This window comes from Numenius arquata, chromosome 15 (genome assembly GCF_964106895.1).
Source record: "Numenius arquata chromosome 15, bNumArq3.hap1.1, whole genome shotgun sequence".
NCBI lineage: Eukaryota > Metazoa > Chordata > Aves > Charadriiformes > Scolopacidae > Numenius > Numenius arquata.
The window spans coordinates 15,235,226-15,258,309 of NC_133590.1; the positions used below are offsets into that span (position 1 = coordinate 15,235,226).

General features: G+C 40.1%; 1 protein-coding gene across 2 annotated transcripts in view; it reads left to right on the forward strand.

Moving 5' to 3' along the window:
• PTPRE (protein tyrosine phosphatase receptor type E) overlaps positions 1–12,901 on the forward strand; it is a 38,509-nt gene extending 25,608 nt beyond the window's left edge. For both annotated transcript variants that reach the window (XM_074159145.1, XM_074159146.1), the window contains 7 exons: positions 808–901; positions 1,479–1,555; positions 2,775–2,909; positions 3,652–3,777; positions 4,240–4,400; positions 8,681–8,816; positions 9,840–12,901. In XM_074159145.1, the coding sequence (XP_074015246.1) occupies positions 808–901; positions 1,479–1,555; positions 2,775–2,909; positions 3,652–3,777; positions 4,240–4,400; positions 8,681–8,816; positions 9,840–9,914 (804 nt within the window). In that variant the 3' untranslated portion in view covers positions 9,915–12,901. The remainder of the gene's footprint in view (positions 1–807; positions 902–1,478; positions 1,556–2,774; positions 2,910–3,651; positions 3,778–4,239; positions 4,401–8,680; positions 8,817–9,839) is intronic.
• Positions 12,902–23,084: the final 10,183 nt, after the last annotated feature.

The following is a 23,084-nucleotide window of genomic DNA, read 5'->3' on the forward strand; positions in this document are numbered from 1 at the left end:
GTTTAAAACAGACTTTATTGCCCTGAGGAAATAGTTAGAACTTTTCCTTGACTTTTGCTGTGTTAAAATATTTATTCTGTGTATAGGTCTAAAGCATTAAATGACATATAGCTGTTAACTGGAGATCTCCCTTTTCTTTAAAGGAGTAATTCAATCAGAAATTGGGAACTGGGAAGAGAAAATGACATAAAAATAAGCCTGAAGTAGAGCTATGTTGTACCTGCTACCAGTCTCTGACATAAAATCTATTGAACACAGTATTACAGGGTAGCTGAAAAGAGATTTCTCAGAGGTCAGGCTTTTTTTTTTTTAACAGTTTATTGCCAGTACTAGAGATTTTACTGGAATTGAGAGATGCTCCTGAAACTCAGTACCTGGCAAATACAACGAAGTGCCTGCAAATCTGCTTGTAGTTTGAAAATTAAATTAATCTTAATGTAAATTGAATTTAGATTGAATAGTTGCCAAAGTGCAACTGTGTAACTATGATCGTTATCTGGTGAGTCCCACCCCAGCAGCAGCAGTTTATTATTCTTGTGTTATCTTGCACAATCTCGCCCTTAAACTTGATCGATGTGCTCTGGTCATGTGTCCAGATTCTTGAATATTTATCAGTATGAAAAAGTTATACTACTGTTATTCTTAATGGTATTTTATAGCCAGGACAATGAAATGGCTTTTGTCTCACTTTGTGTTACTGTTTTGTACCCAATAAAGACACTCGGGAACCCAGTGAGGGCAGGATATGGTGAGCGACAACTGCTTATGTTCCAATGACTTCTCATCCTCGCTTGTGTTTTATTACAGAAGTTAACAAATGTTCGAATAATGAAAGAAAACATGAGAACTGGCAATCTTCCGGCAAATATGAAGAAAGCTCGAGTCATCCAGATCATCCCATGTAAGAAATAGCTTTTTATAGAGAGAAACAAGTGCTATAAATACACGGTTATCCTAAGGTTGTCATACACACGCTGTATCTATGTGTTGACAAACAACACACCTTGTGTCAGAACACCGCTCTGTTGAGAGAACACAAGAATAGAGATCTTGCCTGGAGCTGGAAACGGGAATTCTGCAAAGTTTTAACTTCTCTGCCTGTAAAATTCAAATATTTTCAAAAGTTGTTGTACTGTGCCAAGTGCTAGGTTTTGGTTGTGTTTCATTTTTAGCTAGAACATTTTTTTGGGGGCGTTTCCACTCCTTTGGTTTTGTCATCCTTTCTTCAGGCATCTCTGCTCTAAAGTTTCTAGAGAACCTAATGATGCAAACAGCAGTATCCTCTCCTTATAAATATAATGCCCGTATAAAGCGTATATAGACAATTTAATGAGATGTTTTTCACTTTATCAATGTATACGACCAGATTTTTTTCAGGACCAAATTAAACAACTCAGCAGTTTTACCTTATAAACCAGCATATTTTCTGTGCATCAACGTACAGTTAGCAAAAGTAAGATGACTTTTTTTTTTTCCAGATGATTTTAATAGAGTGATTCTGTCAATGAAGAGAGGGCAAGAGTACACAGACTACATCAATGCTTCCTTCATAGATGTACGTATACAAACTTTTTGTGTATTTAAAATGCAAGTCAAATGTTCTGCTGTTGCTGATAAGTCTTTTTAAAGGGACACAGTCAACTTGGCTTTCGAAGAACATCAGCTTTTTCATTTGGGTTTGTCTTACGAGAGTTTCCAAATACATTTCTTATCTGGAGTTTTCAATTTCAGTTTAAATGGTTGTGTAATTTAAACATTCTTCTTGTTGTTAGGTTTGTAAGCCTAAGGTTTTTTATTAAATTATAACAAACAGGCAGGGAAACAGCTGTACAACTAACGTCCAACAGTTCCATTATCTGCGTTCAGGTCAACGGATATGAGTATGTGCTCTTCCGACTTTAAAAAGTTAAAAAAAAATAATCCATAGTTCATGTGGGGAAAGGCTGCCATAGTGTCTGGGAGCCAGGGTTTACCTGGGCAGACCTGTGTTAATTCCTAATTTTGTTCCCAGCTTCCTGTTGGAACCTGGGCAACACCTTCCACTGTGTCTTATTTTTATTTAAATATGAGAATTAATTATATCCTTAAGCAGTAAAACCCCATTAGTGGTTGAGGATTGTGGATACTACAGCTGTGAAGATCACATCAGTGCGTAAATAGAACTGTAGCTCAAAAAATGAGTTAAATATTATCAATTGCAGCTATCAGCTTTACTATGGAATGGTGATAATCTTGTGAAATACTGTTACCTCTAACTGCCGAATTTCATCTCTCCAGCTGTGACTGTAAAAACTCATAAAATAATATTCAGGACACTTCCACTACACTTTAAACCTGGTACTGGTTTTAAACTGAAAGAGGGAAGGTTTAGATGAGATCTCAGGAAGGAATTCTTTGCTGTGAGGGTGGTGAGAGCCTGGCCCAGGTTGCCCAGAGAAGCTGTGGCTGCCCCATCCCTGGAGGGGTTCAAGGCCAGGTTGGAGGGGGCTTGGAGCAACCTGCTCTGGTGGGAGATGTCCCTGCCCAGGGCAGGGGGTGGCACTGGGTGGGGTTTAAGGTCCCTTCCAACCCAAACCATTCTATAACTGTGAATTTGGGGGATTTTTTTCCTGCATTTCTGGCAATAAGCTAGAATGGGGTGGGCTCAGTGTCACCAGATTTGCAGTGAGCCTCATGTTGCCAAGCAGCGACCTCCTCTCCGAGCATCACCTTCCCTCCCACTTCACTGGTACTCACCTGTCATGACATAAAGGCACCCTGGGCTCTCTCCGCAGGGCTATCGCCAGAAGGATTACTTCATTGCCACCCAAGGGCCGCTGCCGCACACGGTGGAGGATTTCTGGCGGATGGTGTGGGAGTGGAAGTGCCACACCATCGTCATGCTCACCGAAGTTCAAGAGAGGGAGCAGGTATGTGTCCCGCAGCTCCACGGCAAAGCAGTTGCTGGTAATGCCTGTAAAATATGAGCATTAATATTAGATAAATGATTTGTTGCCTGCAAATTCTAGCGAATTTTGCCTTTCCTAAAATAAGCTCTTGCTTCACTATTGGCTTGATTGTCAGAAACCCCACCAAAACTACTGAAAATTACATTTTGTGAAAGGGCCCAAGCACAACATTTACAGGGATGTCTCATACGGAACAGCGGTTTGGGATTTGCGAACAAAGCTTTTGTGAAAACTTCCCTCCCTGTCCTGCCAGCGTAAGCTCCAGTGGCTTGTTCTGACCCTCTCCTGGTACATCATTAACTAATGAAGAGAGTCCTGTGTACGCTCTGTGTGCTGCACTTTGAAGATTCGGGGTTCAGCGCTGCAACCGGGGTCTTAGTGCTGTGAAATATTTTTTATTGTTGATTTTGGGGGGCTCTTTAACAACATTGCATTGATTTCAGGAGTTACTTATTTTATTCTGATCTGTTTTAAAGCAGTCTTTGCTATCGATGACTCCTAAGTCCTTTCCATCTTAATAGTTTATATTATAGAACTATTTTATTACTCTGTTCTTGGTTATTATCCTTTTCATTACCAAGTGTTTAGAACACGTTTATTATGCAGTATGTCATGTCACCTCCTATATCAGAGATTCATGACGCCGTAGATAACGGGGGAAAAAAATTCAAGGAACGTTTACTATTCTCTCTCATTTTTGCAGGAAAAATGCTGCCAGTACTGGCCGTCAGAGGGCTCTGTAACTCACGGAGAGATAACCGTAGAAATAAAGAATGACAGTCTTTTAGATGCCATAAGTGTGAGGGACTTCATAGTTACATACAATCAGGTAGGGTTTTTAAATTTCATGAGTTTTTTTTTTTGCATTTGAAGGCATTTACAAATACAATTACGTCGCTTAAATGCTGGAATTTCTAGTTCAAGATAAATGTGGTTAATCAACATCCACCACTGTAGCAATCAAGAGGAAGCTTTAATGAAACATTTTTGCTTGAAGCCCTATGAAAATTCCGGTCAGTAAAACATGTCCGAGATCAAAGCAGGGTGTGGGTGTTGGGGTTTCTTTTCGTGGGTTTGGGTTGTTTTTTTTTTTTAAATTTATTGTAGTCTAGCTGGACTCGGGCACAATACAAAAGTTATTCTCATTCTATGATAATATATTATGGACCAGGTTGAAAACAGCCTCCTCGACTCCAGCGGTGCAAAATTTATGCTAGGAATATTTAAAGTAAGAAATGTGTTTTCATGTCGAAGTAACAACTGGATAAATCTGCCGTTTTCACGCACACAGGGCAACCAGGAGAAGCAAAGCAGGCTCGTCCGGCAGTTCCACTTCCACGGGTGGCCAGAAATCGGGATTCCAGCAGAAGGAAAAGGGATGATCGACCTGATCGCGGCGGTCCAAAAGCAGCAGCAGCAAACGGGCAACCACCCCATTACGGTGCACTGCAGGTAGGACTTGGCTTTTCTTCCCACCAGTAGCCATTTTTTCCCCAGTCTGGTTGCTTCTACAGCAGTTTTTCTTTGTGATGAAACAGACTGCATTCCTTAAAAAATAAATAAAAATTAAGAACTACAAGAAAAAATAGAAAAAAAAAAAAGAACAGAAAAGAAAAATTAGGGCTACATAAAGTATTTGTGACTTGTCTTTTGCTAAATGAACATACACTTAATGGCTGGGAGGAAACAAGTGCATTATTAACTTGCCGTGTGATAATTTTGCACCTGAGTTTTGGTAAATGCCGTGATTAGGAAAGGAAAGCTGTGGGTTTGTTGTTGTGGTGTGTGATGTTACCCACCAATACAGCCCTCCAATGTTCTCTTGGGACCAAAATGCTGTTGGTTAATTCAGACTATCAGGAGAACAAAATATATCCCTCATCTAAGCAGGAGGCAAACTGTATCCCTGCCCTTGAAAGCCGAGAGAAAATGGTATTTACATTAATGCTAAGAGGAGGCTTGTGTATGACTTGATAAATGATAACTAGAATATCTCTTTGTCCTATGCCAGGTTATTTTTGAACAACACTTCTTTTATTGCTTTTTTTTTTTCCTTTTAAAAGGTATATATAGGTCTTTTCCTCTGATTTTCATGATATTTTTCAGGGTGTGGGGTTTTTTTATCATCAGTCTTTTAAATTTGTCTTTTCCCTTTATGATGACTTTTTAAAAAAGTAGTAGTAAAAATAATATTCTGCCTTTTCTTAATTCAGAAATCATACATTGCTTTTAAAATATTTTAATCTTTATAAATCAGTAAAGCCTTTTCTGTCTCCTGGTCAATACAAAGTCAAGCTGACAGTACCCAGGGACGGGGTGAGGAGGGGTTCAGAGCCCCCAGAAGAGAAGTTCCTCTGCTTTGGGTTGGTTTTTTAAATAAGTTATTAACCCCAAGAGGTCACCAGCCCCTGGTGGCTGCACTCGAGCGCGATGATGGCATTTGGTGTTTGATTCTGCAATTTGACACATTATAACAGCGACTTCTATTGAATTGCTGGGGAGTTAAAATTCTGAATAATTAAAGTGGGTAAAATATCCAGGAGTTGTAGCTGATACAATAAGAGGTAAAAGCAACTAATGTCTTTGATATGTAAAAATTAGATGTGTAAAAACTGAGTTACACATCGCTTCTGCTTTCCCGAGCTTTTAGACCTGCAGCCTCTCCAAAGCTTTAGATTAATCATTTGCTGTGCATTTGTCCTAGATATAGTAGTATTATTTTTTCAAAATTTACTGCAATCATTGTAAAATGGATTAAAGAAGAAAATAAACCCCAAAGCACAGAATGTATTCTAGGATTTTTAATGTTGGGAATTCTCTCCTGCTTGGGCAGCCTGCACATCACAGCTTTCGAGCTACCTGAACTTCTCCGGGAAGTCACACTTGAGTTTTCAAATATAAATGAAACTTTATGAATAAGTAACGACCTATCAAGCCTAACACTGAGTTTTCAGAGAATTCATGTGAACTTGTGAAAACTTCTGTTCATTTTTTTCCAACTATTTACGAACACTTTAAGGAGCTGCTAAAATAGATGATTCTGAAGTAGAACCGAGACACAACCCTAAATAGTTTAGAAGGGTTTTGCTAATTGAGTTGCCAATGGAATTCCAAGCTGAGCTGTTCTAAATTCAAACTCCCTTCTCCTCCAGTGTGTGTCTGCAGCTGCCTCCTCTGTTCATGGCTTCCCACGTGTTTTTTCTCTTCTTTTCTTCTTTTTTTTTTGTTTGTTTGTGCTTTTTTAATTTGCAGAAGGAGTAGCAAGTATGCAAAGAGTAGTGCTGTGTTCCCCTCAGACAATAAGTATTTTTCTCTTGCTTTTCAACTGCAGTTTAGTTTTCTGTGCATCCATACTAAAAAATTTTTAAATTAATTAAAAAAAAAAAACCACCAAAACCCAACTTCTTTGGGCTTTAAGGATTTGCTAAAAGCAGGTTTTTGAAAGAAAGGGGAGTGAGCCCAGCACAAGGAGCATTAAAAATGGAGTGTGAAGCAATGCATACATCTTCTAGGCATAAATGAATAAGCAGTGTGGGTGAGGACCTTTGGGTACAGGTTTATTTTATGTCTTCGTGCCCCCATCTTTGGAGAGTTGCAAACCTGTTCTGAAATGCATCACTCACAGGTTGCTCTAGAAACCACAAGTGGCTGCTAGAGATTAGCTGATTACAAATAAATCTGAACCCTCTCAGATTTTGTAGTTGTCTTTAATCTGATAAAAGTAATTGTCTAAAGGGAATAACCCATCTCATACGACGTACCTGCTCATTTTCCCTCCAAGACTTTGAATGTGTCCAGCTGAGGATACACACGTTTCCACTTAATCTTTTCCTAAGGCTTGTGCTTATCAGATTTTTTTCTGTATTTGACAGAAATAAGGTAAAAGCAATGACGTGATTACAGTTCATCTACTTATGCTTAAAACTCAGGAAAATTTTAAATTTAATATTTTTAAATTTAAATGTTGTATTTGTTTTATTCAGCAATCCAGTGAACCTTCCGCTCTGTTTTACCACTGATTGCCAAGTTCCCAATCCCATTCTGGTTTTGGTAACTATTCCCTATCAAAGCCATTGGCCTTCCAGTGCACGGCCACTGTTTTGTTGGTGTCAAATAGTCCCTAATCAGTGTGATTAGCAGAGAGAAAGACATCTCTTTTAATTTATTTCTTTTCTCTGGCATTAGGTATAATAAAACAGATAATAATTACTGAAATATATTTTAGTTCCATGGAATCGTGATCTGAAATGGATCTAAGGACAAAATATACCCAGTGAAACACACTGAAACAAAAGGAACACGTTGTTTTGGAGTAAATTAGGTTGCTTATTGTCATTAAGGCAGAATAGTTGACTTTAGTTTCTTGTATGTACTACAGGCTGATAGGTAGACTTGCAGTAGTTTGTCCTTATATTAATACATCTGTTTAAGAAATGGCTTAGATCCTAAGAGTCCTTAAAAGCATTATAGTTGGATAGGACATTTTCCATCAAATTGCTTTTGAGTAATAATAATAAATGATGATAACAATAATGCTTTCATATCTGCCCACCATGCAGAACTATAAATCACAACCTTAACAGAAAAATGTGGGTTTGATCACGTGGTGCTTCTGTGCTTTATAATCAGGCTTTGCAACTGAAAGTGTAAAGATTGCGTTCTCCCCGTCAAGATTTAACATGGAAAGCGGGGAGTGGGAACACCCAAAGTTGTCCGTGTGGAAGGTGACTGCAGCTTTGCCGGCTCGTTGTTTGGGTGTCAAGACTTTGGCTGGGGGTGTCTGGGCGCTGCCGCAGCCAGCTCAGCATCTCCCACTTGCTTACAGCAGTTCCCATAACGAGCCTTTATTGTTTCCAGCCTGGCTCTGAGTTAAGTGCCATTAATTCTGGCTCCGTTCTGGCATAGCTTAGCTGACAAACTAAGCACAAAAAAAAAAAAAAAGAAGTTGCCTAATAGTACTATTTGGCTATTCTATATCACTATTATTTCCTCTTTTAAGACATTTATCCTAAGGTGTGTTAAGGAAGGCAGTTCTGTAGAGAGAGACCTGGGAGTCCTGATGGACACCAAGTTGCCCATGAGGCAGCAATGTGCCCTTGTGGCCAAGAAGGCCAATGGTCTCCTGAGGTGCATCAAGAAGAGTGTGGCCAGCATGTCCAGGAAGGTCATCCTCCCCCTCTGCCCTGCCCTGCTGAGGCCACATCTGGAGCACTGGGACCAGTTCCGGGCTCCCCAGTTCAAGAAGGACAGGGAACTACTGGAGAGAGTCCAGTGGAGGCTATGGAGGTGATCGGGGACTGGAGCATCTCTCTGCTGAGGAAAGGCTGAGAGATCTGGGGCTGTTCAGCTGGAGAAGAGAAGGCTGGGAGGGGATCTCATTGATGCTTATAAATATCTAAAGGGCGGGTGGCAAGAGGATGGGGCCAGACTCGTCTCAGTGATGCCCGGGGACAGGACAAGAGGCAACAGGCACAAACTGGGACATGGGAAATTCCATCTCAACATGAGGAAAAAAGCTTCTTTCCTGTGAGGGTGGCAGAGCCCTGGAAGAGGCTGCCCAGAGAGGGTGTGGAGTCTCCTTCTCTGGAGACATTCCAAACCCGCCTGGACACGTTCCTGTCCAACCTGCTCTGGGTGACCCTCCTGTGGCCAGGGGTTGGACTGGGTGATCTCCAGAGGTCCCTTCTGACCCCTGCAATTCTGTGATTCTGTGAAATGTGTTTGCCTTGCAGTGCTGGCGCTGGAAGAACAGGTACATTCATAGCACTCAGCAATATCCTGGAACGAGTGAAGGCTGAAGGGCTCTTAGATGTATTTCAAGCTGTGAAGAGCTTAAGACTGCAAAGGCCACACATGGTGCAAACACTGGTATGATATTTAACAATCCAGATCCTTGCCAAAGGATGTGTGTTTGTAAATATTCTTGTGGGAGGAGAACAAAGGCTTTTTTTTTTTTTTTTTTTTGCGGGTTGAAATAAATTATGTATGATGGCTGTGTGTGTACAAGGTATTATCAGAAATCTGTGTTTTTACAGATGGTTTTTATAGCATTTCTAAAAATACAACTTGGGTAAGCATTCTGTGTCTTTAAGGACCTGGAGACAGTTAAACCAAAACCTTTTTGAGTGTTGCAGGTGACAAAACAAACAAAAAAAAAAGCCTTTTAAGCTATGTATTAGTTGATCTTTCTTACCTGAAAATGTCTGGGCTTAAATCAGCTTGCAGTTGGTTGCTGAAAGGGAGAAACGACTTCTTGGAAGTCAGCTACAAGTAACATGTGAAGCTTCATCCAGATACTTTTCCCTTTTGAATAAGTATTAAAAAAAAAAAAATAAAAATTGAGAAGTATGTTTTTGGAAAAATATATAAAGATGCTGATATTTAGTATTTTAATGGCAGCTTCCATTCTGTGATTTGAAACTTCTTTGGAAACAATTATCTCAAACCACCTTCTTCAGGTGGATGTTTTTTTCCATAGTACAGATGGGAGGGAAGGGGTTGGAGGAGCAGAATTGGATTATCCGCAGTCACGCTGAGACAGGGATGGCGTATTTCTTTGGGGGTTCTGGCTCTGCGAGTTAATAACGTTAGTTAAGGGTGGAATTGCTGCGGATATTCCCAGTTGATCCTGCAGAAAGGCTCCAGCTAAACTCTGCTTTCCAGCAGGAGGGAATTCAGGTGCCAATTCCGTTTATTATCAGTCTTGTCACAGATTTTGTAAATGCAGCAAATCATGTCGAAGGCATAGCGGCTTTTTAAAGAAAAACCGGAACTGACTCGTCCTCTGCTTCTGGCCCGAGTTAGAACCTGTTGCGTTTACCGCTAGGATTTGCAGAATTACGGTTTTGATGCAACCCAAGCACATTTTGGTGTCTTTTTCTTGTTTTTCAGGAACAGTATGAATTCTGCTACAGAGTGGTACAAGATTTCATCGACATATTTTCAGATTATGCTAATTTCAAATGAAAAATCCTGCCTTATTTTTTAATTTGTCTGTATAAATAGTTGTATATTCTGTTAATTTATTCCATGTCATTTTGATTGTTGACTTTACTGTAAATATGACCTTGCATTTGCTCTAAAAGTTGCGTTTGCTGTAAAAAGTTATTTCTTAAATATAAATATCTTCTAAAGCGAAGTATAATGTTCATATACAGTATATCACTATAAGATGGTATAGAAATCTTTATTCTAAATAACATTAAATTAATTCTTGAGGGTCTATTTCTTTGATATTTTTTTCCCCACTTATAAATATTTATCAATAATGTTATCTCCCAATTCTTGAAACCTTACACAGGTGATTTATACTTCATACCAAAAAAAAGTGAATTATGGTACATATGTTTAAACTAAACATGTTTTGGCCGTAAATCTTCCTTCTTTGCTATGAAAATAGATGTTTATTTGGGGATGCATTCTGGTAACCTGCTCGTGCTTATTTGTCATTTATTTCACAGCTAGTCTCATTAAAGGCAAAGAGACTGTTGGAGTGAAAGTGCTATTAATGATAAAGGTATCAGAATTTGGCCCTTCATGCGTAATAATGTACAGCCCAGCTGGAAAAATATAACTGCTTTTAAAGTCTGTTTTTAAGAACCACCAGATTGCTGGCAGTTCTATTTTGAGTCTTACTGTCACTAAGATAAAATCAGTATAAATAACAGATTTAAATGTTTGATTTAACGTAGCTTTCAAAGCCCATTTATTTTGTTCTTTCCTAAATATTACACCAGCTTTTATCAATTTAGAAAGACTATAATGGGAGTTTACCACTATTTTGCATATCAGAAGAGTATATTTTGCAGCACTTGAAATTGTCTACTTGAAGAGGCTTTATAGCCGTTGTCAGAAATGGACATCAAGCTTCTCTGTAGGCATGTGCATAATTCTCCACTTTGAGAAAAGGCGAAGGAGATATTCTGTTGAATCAAAGAAAAAGAGTTAATTAACAGTATTTGCTAAAATTTTGAAAAAAACCAAACCATTTTACTAGCAGCATAATGCTAGCAACATTGTATTGCAGCAAAAAGCACCTCTATGTTCTTACTCTCCCATATATATTATCAAAAAAGGAATGATTCCTTTATCTAAAAGGGGTATATGATTGTGTATATAGATATATTTTTAACAAAAGTACTACTGATAATATAATTGGTGAAATAAAGGTTAAAAGTCTTTATTGTAGCCCTGAACAAGATATGCCTGGGGTTAGAAAATCCAAAAATCACAGGGCATCCGAATGTTGAATAATTAAAAAGTATATCTTTTCCACTCTTTAAAATGCATATATGAATTAATGAGCACAAAGTATGCGAATATGTACTTTAATTACGTGACTAATATGCAATAGTTCCGTCTCGTCCAGTCGGTTGGGTTTTTTTCAATGCAAACGTAAAAGCCTTATTTAAAACAAGCAACTTACACTGCTCATTTCACTGTTGTTCTTGCACTATTTTATCCCATTTTTCACTTCCGCTGACAACTGGCCGTATCCCGTGTAACAGCACAAGGGAAGGGGAAGGTGCTGGTTCCTCTCCCTTCGTTCCATACCGAATGGAAAGGGTGCAGTTTAGAAACGTCTGAGCACACTGCTCTGAACACTGCCATTTACTGCTTCGTGTCTTCCCATCCATGCACTTCTGTATTTATTTGTACAGTAAATTATGCACTTAAAAAAAAAAAAAGATTGTTTAAAGACTAAACCTTTGTTGCGAGTTGCTATTAGAAGATACGCTCCAGACGCAGAAAGCGTAACGGAAACAAATGCTAAGTTTACATGACTGCTGCATGCTAAAATTTTATCCATTTTTAAAAAGACAACAAATAAATTTGCTATGGAGTGAGGTTGTCAGTACGATCACTTGTAGCACAGGGAGATAAAGAGTGGTTAAATCACCAGAGAAAATTAACGCACAGAAATTCCCACCGTTTTCCAAAGCAGCCTGTTTTTCTGGTCCCCTTTAGATCCCAGTGTTGGGATTTTTAGCCTACATTTGAAGAATAATGTCTGTTGGGCAGCCTTTTTGGGTCCCTTCAATAAAAGCTTGGATCCGGAGTAGCCTCCTCAGCGCCACGGCAATGGTGGGTGGTGTTGGCTCTCGGTAGGATGGAGTTAAGCTGAAACATCAAATATGAAGTGGGTGCTCAGATTTTTACTTGCTAACTATGTAAAGATATCTAGGAGGAAACAGAAATACCTATAATATATTTCAGAAGTCACAAATATAGCTACGTAAAGACTTTTTTTTTTTTTTTAATAATTTGAAACCTTGCTTTCCAGTTCTTGTGTTCAGCCAACAGACTGCTCGTTGCAGCAGCCTGACAACTGGGGAGCTCTATCTTGATATATCGATATATACGAATTTTCTTTTAAATTTTCCTCTGTTGCATGGAATTACTTTAAAATGCCAAATAGTCGATTAGAAGTTGTACATTCTGATCTGTCTGTCGTTTTGGTCACTATGTGACTTGACTGTCTGTTCTCATGTGTTAAGGGAGGTTCCAGTTCACCCAAGCATTTAAGCATTGGCTTTGTGACATCTTTATCCCCCAAAACATTTAAGTACCATATCCTGGAGCAATCCCTTAAGTGCTTTGCTGAATTGGGCCTTAATGAAGAATGCATACTGTAATTACCAGTGTTTTTAAGGGTATTTTTACGTATCAGTTTTTTAAACTTTTAAAATGAGCCTGACCACCCGTGTTCAGTATTTTGAAATGTTTTCATTTCCCTAGTACCATTTTTAATGTAAAGTTATTGAAACTTTTCTGTATAACCAAACTGTATTTAATTTGTCAAATCTTTATAATATATGTATGTATTATACAGTTTCACTATTATTATTTTCTTTTATTACATTTATAATTTGATCTTGCTGTGTTTTTAAAGCCAGTGAATGTTGCTGAATTATTTGTATATGCAAATTGCAAGATCTAATACATTCTGATGCAAGAACAAAGCTTCCTTTTTATTCTCAACCTGCATGGCTTTCTTTAAATCTTTTAATTTCATTCCTGCACTATGTGTTCATTTAAATTAAGTATGCTAAAGGAGATGAAATCCATTATCCAGATAAATAATTTTGAAAGTGCTTATCTGCAGCTATTTGGAAGTAATATTCAGATCGGTGTCTGAAGCGTTGTGCGTAAAAAGCACGTAGAAACTTGTGATAGCAATTGAAAGGCCGGGTCTTCCCAAAGTGTATTAATAAGTAAGACCTGATAATATAGAGCTTTGACGTGACCCTGCCTGTTGGAGCCTTCCCTTTTGGGTATAAATGGGGCGATTCCAGGTCTGGCCCCGCAATAGCTCAATAATGGTTATTTCTCTGGGATATTTGCCCAGCACCTGGCACAATAGTTCCTTTCCTTCCAGCAAGGCATCAGAGCGGGGCAGAGTTGGGGTCGAGCACCTTGAGAGAGAGAGACGGGGGCTGTAAGGGGGTGCCCAGCACCTTATTTCATCATAGGCTGCTCCGGGGGGTGTGGAGCGGGTCTCCAAGGGAAAGGGACTTTCCCAAAAGGGAGGGAGAGGGAAAAGAGCTCGCTCTCAGCACTCAAATCCTTTCTCTTCTTTGTACCTGAGGTTTAACAGCGCTGGGCTGCACTATGGTATCATACCAAGATAAAAAGAATAGCTTAGCTTTCAACTGTCACCGTTTCAACCCATCATTAATTGAAAGCCCACTCTAGTTAACAGCAATTTCATTAATTTCAGCAGGCTTTATATTGGACCTCAGGTGCCAAAAATAATCAAGATGGCCCAGTCTTGTAACAAGTGCCAGGGGAGGTTTATGTAAACCAGGAGTAACTTTATGGAACAATTACAATCCTCATGTCAAGCTTATGTCACTGAGATTTGAAAAGACTAAACCTTATTAGTAAAGTATGATTTAATGAAGCAATATTTATGGGTTTGACCCCTTTAGCCCTGTTTCATCTGCTACACCTGACACCAAGTGTTTGGGAGGTGCGGTTTCAGTGTGGATAATTTCCTGATTATTTTTTCCAAACTTGTTTAGAACTTTCAGTTTTCATGTCCTTCTTGTGCACTGCTCTAACACTCGAGTGTTTGTGCTTGGCAATCACGCTGCTTTCACCAGGAATAACCATAGCACAACGTTTTCCAGTAGTAACTTTACCAAAATGTTGTTTTCTAAAGGTAGCAGCATCTGCATTCTCAAGAGGTGTCTTTGCTTCACTGAAAAGATAAATTTACTGATTAACAATTTGCCTGCAGAGTTTTAAATCCAGGGAAACATCACACTGAAATACAGAGCCTTTAAGAAATTAGTGTTCAGGAACACACTGCTGTTTCTTACTGTGACACTAAATAGTACCGAGTTAAGAGTGATATTTTTTTTTTTTTGAAAAGCTATTAATTTTTTTATTAATTCCAGAGGAGAGAATAAAAAATATTTTATGTGATTGGATTGTATACTTTTTATTTTATACAGGTATCAAGAAGCACAGCTTGTGAGCCCACGGAAAGGTAACTTTGTGTGAGAACAGAACAGATGTCTGTGTGTGGTTTCAGAAAACAGAGAAATCTTAAGTATTAATCAGTTATTAATTCATCATGGGTTAATTTAAGTAATTATTGGTAACCATAATTATTGATTACTGCAGTTCTGCACAATTTCTAGTATAAGGTTCTGTCTAGCAGTATAGTATCTTAGATCATTATAGATTATTATAGATCTAAATTTTTAGATTATTCAAGCTAAATAATGGGGATTGCAAACTCTGAGACAAAGAATGACTTTTTCCCTGTGTTCACCTTAGTGCGCTTCTGTTGGTCTCTTCTGTAAAGATCAACAGTAAACAGCATCTTCGTTAACCTTCAGCCAATCATAGTGTTTTTATTAACAGCAAATCCAAAGTTGCAGAAAGGACTTGGGATCACTTGATCCTCACCTCCTTCAAGCAGGTAACATTCAGCTGTTTAGATACTGTATTGATGATAAAGTTTTTATAACTCTAATTAATTTTTCTTGGCCCATCTGATGAGAATGTGCACCTTTTTTTCCTATTTCTAAACATTACAAAGAAATACCATAAAGACTTTGTGCTTTTTCATCAAGTTTTTGCATTTTACAACTTGTGACGCTGAAGGTGGTTATGATTTTAAAAACTCAGCTTTTAGAAAGAGACACTTTTGTTGTAAATGGCTCAAGACATTTATTTTACTAGGTTATTTAAACAATATAAACTGAGAGACGTTTGTTCTGTGTAGGGCGTATACGTCAAGTCTAAGCTATGCTTTCCTTAATATAGAAACTGTTGGATGTGACTGAGAATTTTTCAAGCAATTGAACCTCACCGTGAATGTTCTTCATCTTAGGTATTAAAGGATTATGTTGCAATTTAGATATTTTAATAAGAGCTTTCTTCTAACGATTTTTATACATTTTCTCTGCTACTTTGCACAGAGTAGGAGAATTACTAAATTATTAAACAAGCTGAGACTTTGCCAAGGAAGTTCTTTCACAAATAATCATATTTTTCTTTCACCTGTTTCATAGAATCATAGAGTGGTTTGGGTGGGAAGGGACCTTAAAGCCCACCCAGTGCCACCCCCTGCCCTGGGCAGGGACACCTCCCACCAGACCAGGTTGCTCAAAACCTGGCCTTGAACCCCTCCAGGGATGGGGCAGCCACAGCTTCTCTGGGCAACCTGGGCCAGGCTCTCACCACCCTCACAGCAAAGAATTTCTTTCTAGTATCTAATCTCAATCTCCCCTTTCAGTTTAAAACCATTCCCCCTTGTCCTATGGCTCCCCTCCGTGATCAAGAGTCCCTCCCCATCTCTCCTGTAGCCCTCCTTCAGGTACTGGAAGGCTAATTCCATCACATTAGAAATTGTTCCAGTGGTTTCATCAGTGTCACATGCAAAGTATTTTCTAGCTGAGATTTTATGGCAGCCTATGGATCAAGTGCAAGCTGTTTCCAAGGAAGCAGCGCATGGGATAGGTTTTCTTCCTTATTAAGAGTACCGCATACTTTAATAGAGATTGATGTAATTTGCTGAAAACAGTGGAATCTTGCCCCAGGTCATAATAAACACGCGCACAAATCACTGACTCTTACACACGTGGCAGATAGCGGAAGGACCGAACGGGAAACGCAAAATCCCTCTTATGGTCATCTTGAGGATTAAAAGCGATCCGTTGGAAGTTCATGGCAAACTTTCCTGGAGTAAGAATTTTGTTCCCAAGTGAGAGGTTTTCACTGTTTTAGTATCCAGAGTTGTCAAGGATACATCTCTTGGTGAGCACTGTAGGTATTATCTGAGCAGTTCTAACTTTGCAACTGGCAAGTCTGTTGTACAGACACAAAGACGCGCCCAGTCCCAGGTACTACAGAGTAGAAATTTACATTTAAAAAATGATGTATTTCACTATGACATTGTATAGTTTGCTTTCCAGTCATCTTTCCTGTCTTTGAAGGCTTTCTGGGAAAGCTGCCTATTAGAAAGCTAGTTTTCAAGATGAACTGTGATTTATTTTTTTTGAAATACAGATTTTTTTGCTTAAAAATATAAGTGCTTCACATCATATACAGAAGTTTGATCTTTTGCAATGTTTTCCCTCAGTAGTTTGTTATGCTGTGTTCTGTCACCATTTAAAAAAAAAAAAGAAATGTATTATTTCAAAGTATTTATTAAATGTGAATAGAAAACCTTTTGGAAAACATACCCCGTTTGTTCATAAACTCAGGCAGATTCCTCCCACATACAATAATTTGTCAAAATGAGGTTCTGTGTATGAATGACACGCATTCAAAAAATCTTAGGTGCAATAATGCCTAATAAATCATCATTTTAAGAGAGGAAGTCTATTGCAAAACATTAAATTTTCAGAGATTCATCATACAATAACTTACTAATCTCTAGACTTTGCTTTACAAGGTGTGAGCGGCCTGAAATATATACTTTTTTCAGTGCCCAATAAAAATTCATGAAGTAAATCAAATTGAGAACTCATCTGTGATGACAGTGCAACCGAATTCAGGCCAATCACATCTACATAAACACTTTTTTGTTAGAAGTTAGCGGTTTAATCACTTTCCAGGTATCTGAACTGTTCTAGTTTTGGCAATTCTAGAAGCAAGGTTTATCGTGATTGTTTTGTTTGTGCATTTCCCTGCTGTGTCTTCTGGATCCACTGCCCAAATTTAAGGTATATTCAAAGGTAACTCCATTTTCTACAATTGGGGGCTGATGGGTGGTGATGGCTTTTCGCTAATTCTAAAGTTACTGCCTGAATTTAGTGCCTTATATTTACCTAATACCTATATAGCTTATAAAAGCCATAATTTAGTAAAAGTTTTAACTGAATTTGTGCTTTCTTAGACAATGAGTTAAAAAAAAGCAGTAGAAATCTGCAAGAAATAAGCTTCATTCATTCAAGTGCTTCCAAACCACCTGCTCAGAAACTGGAACAAATGACCTTGTATAAGGATCTTCATCTGAGGAATTAAGATGCTAATTTTTGTAATTCTCTTTATTTTGTTGTTGTTCTAGTGATTCATTGTAGCTTTTTGTATTATTTGGGCCACCGTCTTCCACTGATAACCCTGGTGAAGCCCTGCAAAGGCACTCAGATCCATACTGATGGATCTCAGTGAAGTAGCTTTTCCCTAAATTACCTGGTGATTGGTCAAATAAGTTAAAAGTATCTAAACAACTGGTGAGGAGATTCAAGGAGTGATTTAAAATACACTATTTTTCAATACGTTTTTGAAAGTTGACAGTTTTACTTCAACCTGTATGCAGATGTATTTCTCAGTTTGTACTCCTCGTAAATTAAATGATCACAGATACTTACAGAACATTTAAGCCTTGAAGAAAATGACATTTCTTCTTTCCTATAGATCTACTTTTGCAAATATTTGTATATCTTCTATTTAAGAGAGCGTGGCTGCTCTTGAAGACAGATTTAAAGGCACACTTAAAACCTTTATTATAACTTGTGTTTTCCTGGAAGTATTGCTGGGTTTGCAGGGACATTTATCACAAAGGATGCGACAGGATTCTGTGTGGTAAGTGCGCGAATAAACAACTGTGTGTCATGCCGGAATATGTAATTATTGGCTCACTGCAGATTTTATATATAAATTTTTTTTTAATGTAAAATCACCAAGGCCCTTGTCAACATGACAACGCCTATACAAGGTAGAAAGGCTTTGCAGAGGGATCTGGACAGGCTGGATGGATGGGCCGAGGCCAATGGGATGAGGTTCAACAAGGTGTCCTGCACTTGGGTCACAACAACCCCTTGCATCTAAACAAGCTTGGGGCAGAGTGGCTGGAGCTGCCCGACAGAAAAGGACCTGGGGGTGTTGGTCAACTGTCAGCTGAACATGAGCCAGCAGTGTGCCCAGGTGGCCAAGAAGGCCAACAGCATCCTGGGCTGTGTCAGGAACAGCGTGGTGAGTAGGACTCAGGAGGTGATTGTCCCCCTGTACTGGGCACTGGTGAGGCCCCACCTCGAGTGCTGTGTCCAGTTTTGGGACCCTCACCACAAAAAAGACATTGAGCTGCTGGAGCAGGTCCAGAGAAGGGCAACGAAGCTGGTGAGGGGTCTGGAGAGTCAGTCTTATGAGGAGAGGCTGAGGGAGCTGGGGGTGTTCAGCCTGGAGAAAAGGAGGCTGAGGGGAGACCTCCTCGCTCTCTACAACTCCCTGAAAGGAGGGTGTAGCTGGGGGGGGTCGGTCTCTTCTCCCAAGGAACAGGTGATGGGACAAGAGGAAACAGCCTCAAGTTGCGCCAGGGGAGGTTCAGATTGGATATTAGGAAAAACGTTTACACTGAAAGGGTTATTAAGCCTTGGAATGGGCTGCCCAGGGAAGGGGTTGAGGCACCATCCCTGGAGATGTTTAAAAGACAGGTTGACATCGTGCTTAGAGACATGGTTTAGTGATGGTTTTTTATCAGTTAGGTTGATGGTTGGACTAGATGATCTTAAAGGTCCCTTCCAACCTGGACAATTCTATGATTCTATAATGAGAGCACCAAAATGGCTCTTTTGTTGTCGAGCTCACTTTGATCAGATGTGGGCTAATAGAGACTGTAATGAATTAGGCTTTCAAAGAGCTTTTCTGGTATAAACTGTTTGGTTTGGATACATTGTTCAGGTATAAATAGATCGTAAAGACCCCCAGGAAGGATCTGACTTTAATATCTGTTTATTGGCGGTGATACTCAGTGTCAGAATTCTGATTTTGTCTGAATATTTAACATCTAAATACAAGATTGTCCAGTAGCAAAAAGCTGTCCTGACAAGCTGAAGGTATGATAATAAGGTCATGACTTAATATGCTGAACTAAATTAAAACCCCACCAAAGCTTATAAAATAGACTTCAGAGTAATTTAATTCAAAGGAAAAAAATAGCATTTAAAGAGCTGCTTATATCTAACTGTACCATATCTGAAGTACCCTAAAGTCATCATACCACAGAAAATGGTATTTGAGGCAAACTAGATAATTAAATAAAATAGTAGCAATATCAAAAGGAGTTCTGCTTTGTGAAAGAGCTGAATTTTATCCCTTGAAACACAAAAGGCTGGATGACCTTGTAAAAGGCCTTTCTCACTTTGTATCTCTTCCCCCCACCCACACAAAGAACTTTAACTTGGAATTAAGGTCACCAGATCCCGTATCTCAGTAATGCATATTTATTATAAAAGTTTAAAAAAATCAGGCATCACTCAACAACTTGTCTATTTTCCCTTGGAGTTTCCATCTTGGGGGGGGAACTGTAAAAGCGTGATGTTGGGGAAGAAGGAAAGGAATTGAGAGAGGCTGGTTTTGCTGTAAATGAATTATGGTAAAAATAAGGTTTGCTTTTTGAAGGACTCTGGTAACTGAGATGTTTTGGCTTTGTATGTCTTTGGTAAGATGGTGTGTATCAAAAATACCAAGAAAGTTGGAGCCCACGCTTCTCCTTTGGGAGATTTTTCCCATGGTCATCTTAAAAAAAGAAGTGTTAGTTCCCAGTTTATGGTTGGTAGCTAAGAAATAGAGAGGAAAAATATCCAAAATTCAAACTTATTTATGTGTATTATTCAGGGTATATTTTAAATATAATCTGCAAAAGTAAATTGCTTTCCTTCTTTTTTTTTTTTCCAAATTATTCACAATTTCTGGAAGTGCTTTGTTTTTGTGCTTATTTCAAACTTCTATGTACTTCTCCAGCAACGGAGGTTAATTTGGCTTAGATTTTTTTTGTGGAACCACAGCCTGAAAATGAGGTTTCAGCCAGTCTGAGCAAACGGAGGCCAAAAGAGCAGTCTTGCTCCCTGTCCCCCTCAATATTGGCCCCCCAGGGAGGGGAGGAGTGGTGTCACCTGAATTGTCACCTGCCACCCGGCAAATCTCTGTTCCCTTGGGTTTTAAGCACTTTCCTATACCCTTTCATGGGGGTGAAAACAGCACCTTCCGATATCTTTCCCAGAAGCCCAAGAACTTTCGTGACTCCCTTGGACATCAGGAAGAATGAGGAAGCAAAGAAGTAGCTTGCTTTTAAAACTTAATGTTGTGCATCACATAGAGGAGACTCCGGGAGAATAAAATGAGGTGGTTGGGGCCTGTATTTTGTAATTTCAGACCACTGGTATAAATGTTCAAACTCTAGGAACGTAAAGATGGAAGGTGTATAGTCTCACCATAATCTGCATAAATTTTTAAAAGCATTTTGAAAAGGTATCTCGGGTATTCTGGAGAGGGTTATGGTTAAAAGCCTTTACAATCTGAAAAGTGTTTCTGGTCTGAGATTATATTCCAAGGTACCTCCCTCTCCTTGGCTGTTTTTAAATGACAGCTTCTTCTCATTTTTAATACTAAGATATTATCATCTCATTGATTGGAAATTAATTTTTAAAAATATACAAACACACGATAGCAATATCAAATATATAAGCCTGATCAAGGATGAGGAGGACGATGATACTGGCTTTGTTTAGGAACAGCTCTTTCCACCTTTGTGTGACTGAACTAAATTCTGATTACTCGCCAGTTGGTTTGGTTTTTTTTTTGTTTGTTTGTTTGGTTTTTGTTGGTTTTTTTTACTTCTGTCTTCAGACAGAGCAGCACAAACAGCGTTTGTCTCGATTGTGTCTTCCCCACTCTCAAATTCAAGTCTTAGTAATGGATTCCTGTCAGAGAGCAGAAGTAGGAATCAGTTTTTGTAGGTAAATGAAGGTGGCTGGTTAAAATGGAGTTAAAATTCTAGTTTTTACTGCTGCTTTCTCCCTCTCATCCTTGCTCCTTTTTTTTTTTTTTCTTTTTTCATTTTTAAGAGTATTTCGATCTAATTACCAGAAGACCAGTGCAGAAAACAGAGACTCTTAAATTCGTTTAGAAAGCAGCTTCCTAAGTTATGCTGAAGTGATATAAACTGATTCTGGACCTTTTATTTACTGACCTAAGGAGTTCTCTTAAGCTTCAAGCAACGTCAGTAACTGAAGCGGAGCATACCTGGGGCCCAGCTGACTCCGCTCCCTCACGGAGGCGCTGCAGGGGCCGGCCCAGGCCCACACCGGCCCCCGGGGCGGGGATCCCTCACCCGCCTGAGGGGGAGGAGGAAGGTTTAAACCGGCGCCGCCCTGAGGCGGGAGCGGCGGCGCCTCAGACCAGCGCCGCCATTTGAAATCAAACCGCCTCCGCCCTCCCCATTGGGCGCGCCGGGCGTCCGCGTGACCCCCCCCTTCCGCCAATCGCCGGCTGCCGCGCGCCTTTTCAAACCAAGCACCGGTCCGTCAGTTCGGTTGTTCTTTTCTCCTTCCGCCAAGCAGGTACCGGTTAAGGCTAAAAGAGTCCCGCCGCCTCGGGGCCCCTGTCCCGGCCGGGCGGGCTCGGTGCGTCCTCTCGGCCACGGTAGCTGTCTCCGAGTGAGGGTGGCGGCGTTTCCGGGGCTGTCTGCACTGCCGCCCGTGCGCTTGTTTGGGCGCGGCGCAGTGATACACCCGGGGGGTGCGAGGGCCCGGCGCGCGCGGGAAGGCTCAGTCGGCGCCGCGCCCTGACAGGAGGGGGCGGGCAGGCGGGAGGGGGCCGCGCCGCTGCCGCCATTTGAGCCCCTCAGCGGGCTGCCAGCGCGCCGACGGAGGTAGGAGGTGTCCGGGCCGCCGCTGTGCTTAGGGATGAGGCGCTGGGGGGGAGTGCGGCTTCGTGGGGAGGAAGAGCCGCGTCCGCCCGGCCCGATCCTCCCTCACCTCCTTCGTGGAGGGGGGATCGGGCCGGGCGGACGCGGCTCTGAGGGGAGTTAGGCCGATTTGTCCCCCTTGGGGCTCGTAGTTCTGCTTCGGCCGCTCGTGTGGCGGTTTTGGCTTGTAGGAGTTGGTGGCAACTGTGAACAGGGCGCTTTGGGTAAGGAAAACTGAAGGCTGTCGTTTGCTCTAACGTACAGGTAAAGGCTTTTCTTAGAGGCGCTGTCAAATCCGTCCTAGGGTGTGCTTTGTTTTTCTTCAACAAGTGTTTTATCCCATGAAACCGAGCAAAAAAAGTTCAGAGGGGTCGCTTGTAACTACATTACGTCCCTTGTTTTTAGCTTGAGGCTTTCAGCTGTACGATATTTCATAGTTCATGCTATATATGCTGTTTTCGGTCTTCTTTTCAGCTGTCTTCCTGCAAGTGTCCCTTCCTGGTAATGCCACTGTTTTCCTCCTTCAGGAGGGTACAACTACAGTCTCTGTTTACTTTAAAATCAAGTCTAAGAATTTCCATGTAGGTAGAAGAATGTGTAATGTCTAGATTTAGGCGAGGAGGAGTGGCGATTTAACTGAAAATAGTTTCAGGTTGCTTATGGGATGAAGGATAGCATGTGCCAGAGGCTCTGATGGGTAGCAAATACCTGTTGCATATGTACAAGTAGTATCAACGCATTTGCAGGAACATGTAGTGATTGCTCTTGCCACCCTGTATACTTTCTCCTAATAACGCAGTGCCTTGAACTTCCCGTTTAGGATGCCAGTGGCTGCTTGTGGTAAATAGTTCCCAGTTTTCTACACAGGCAATATGTAAATGCACTGAGATTCTTCTGCTGTACATTGGAAAATGTCGCTTTGGACAGAAGTGAAAAAAAAAGAAAACAATAATTACCTTGATTTACTTTCATAAATATGTGAAGCGTTA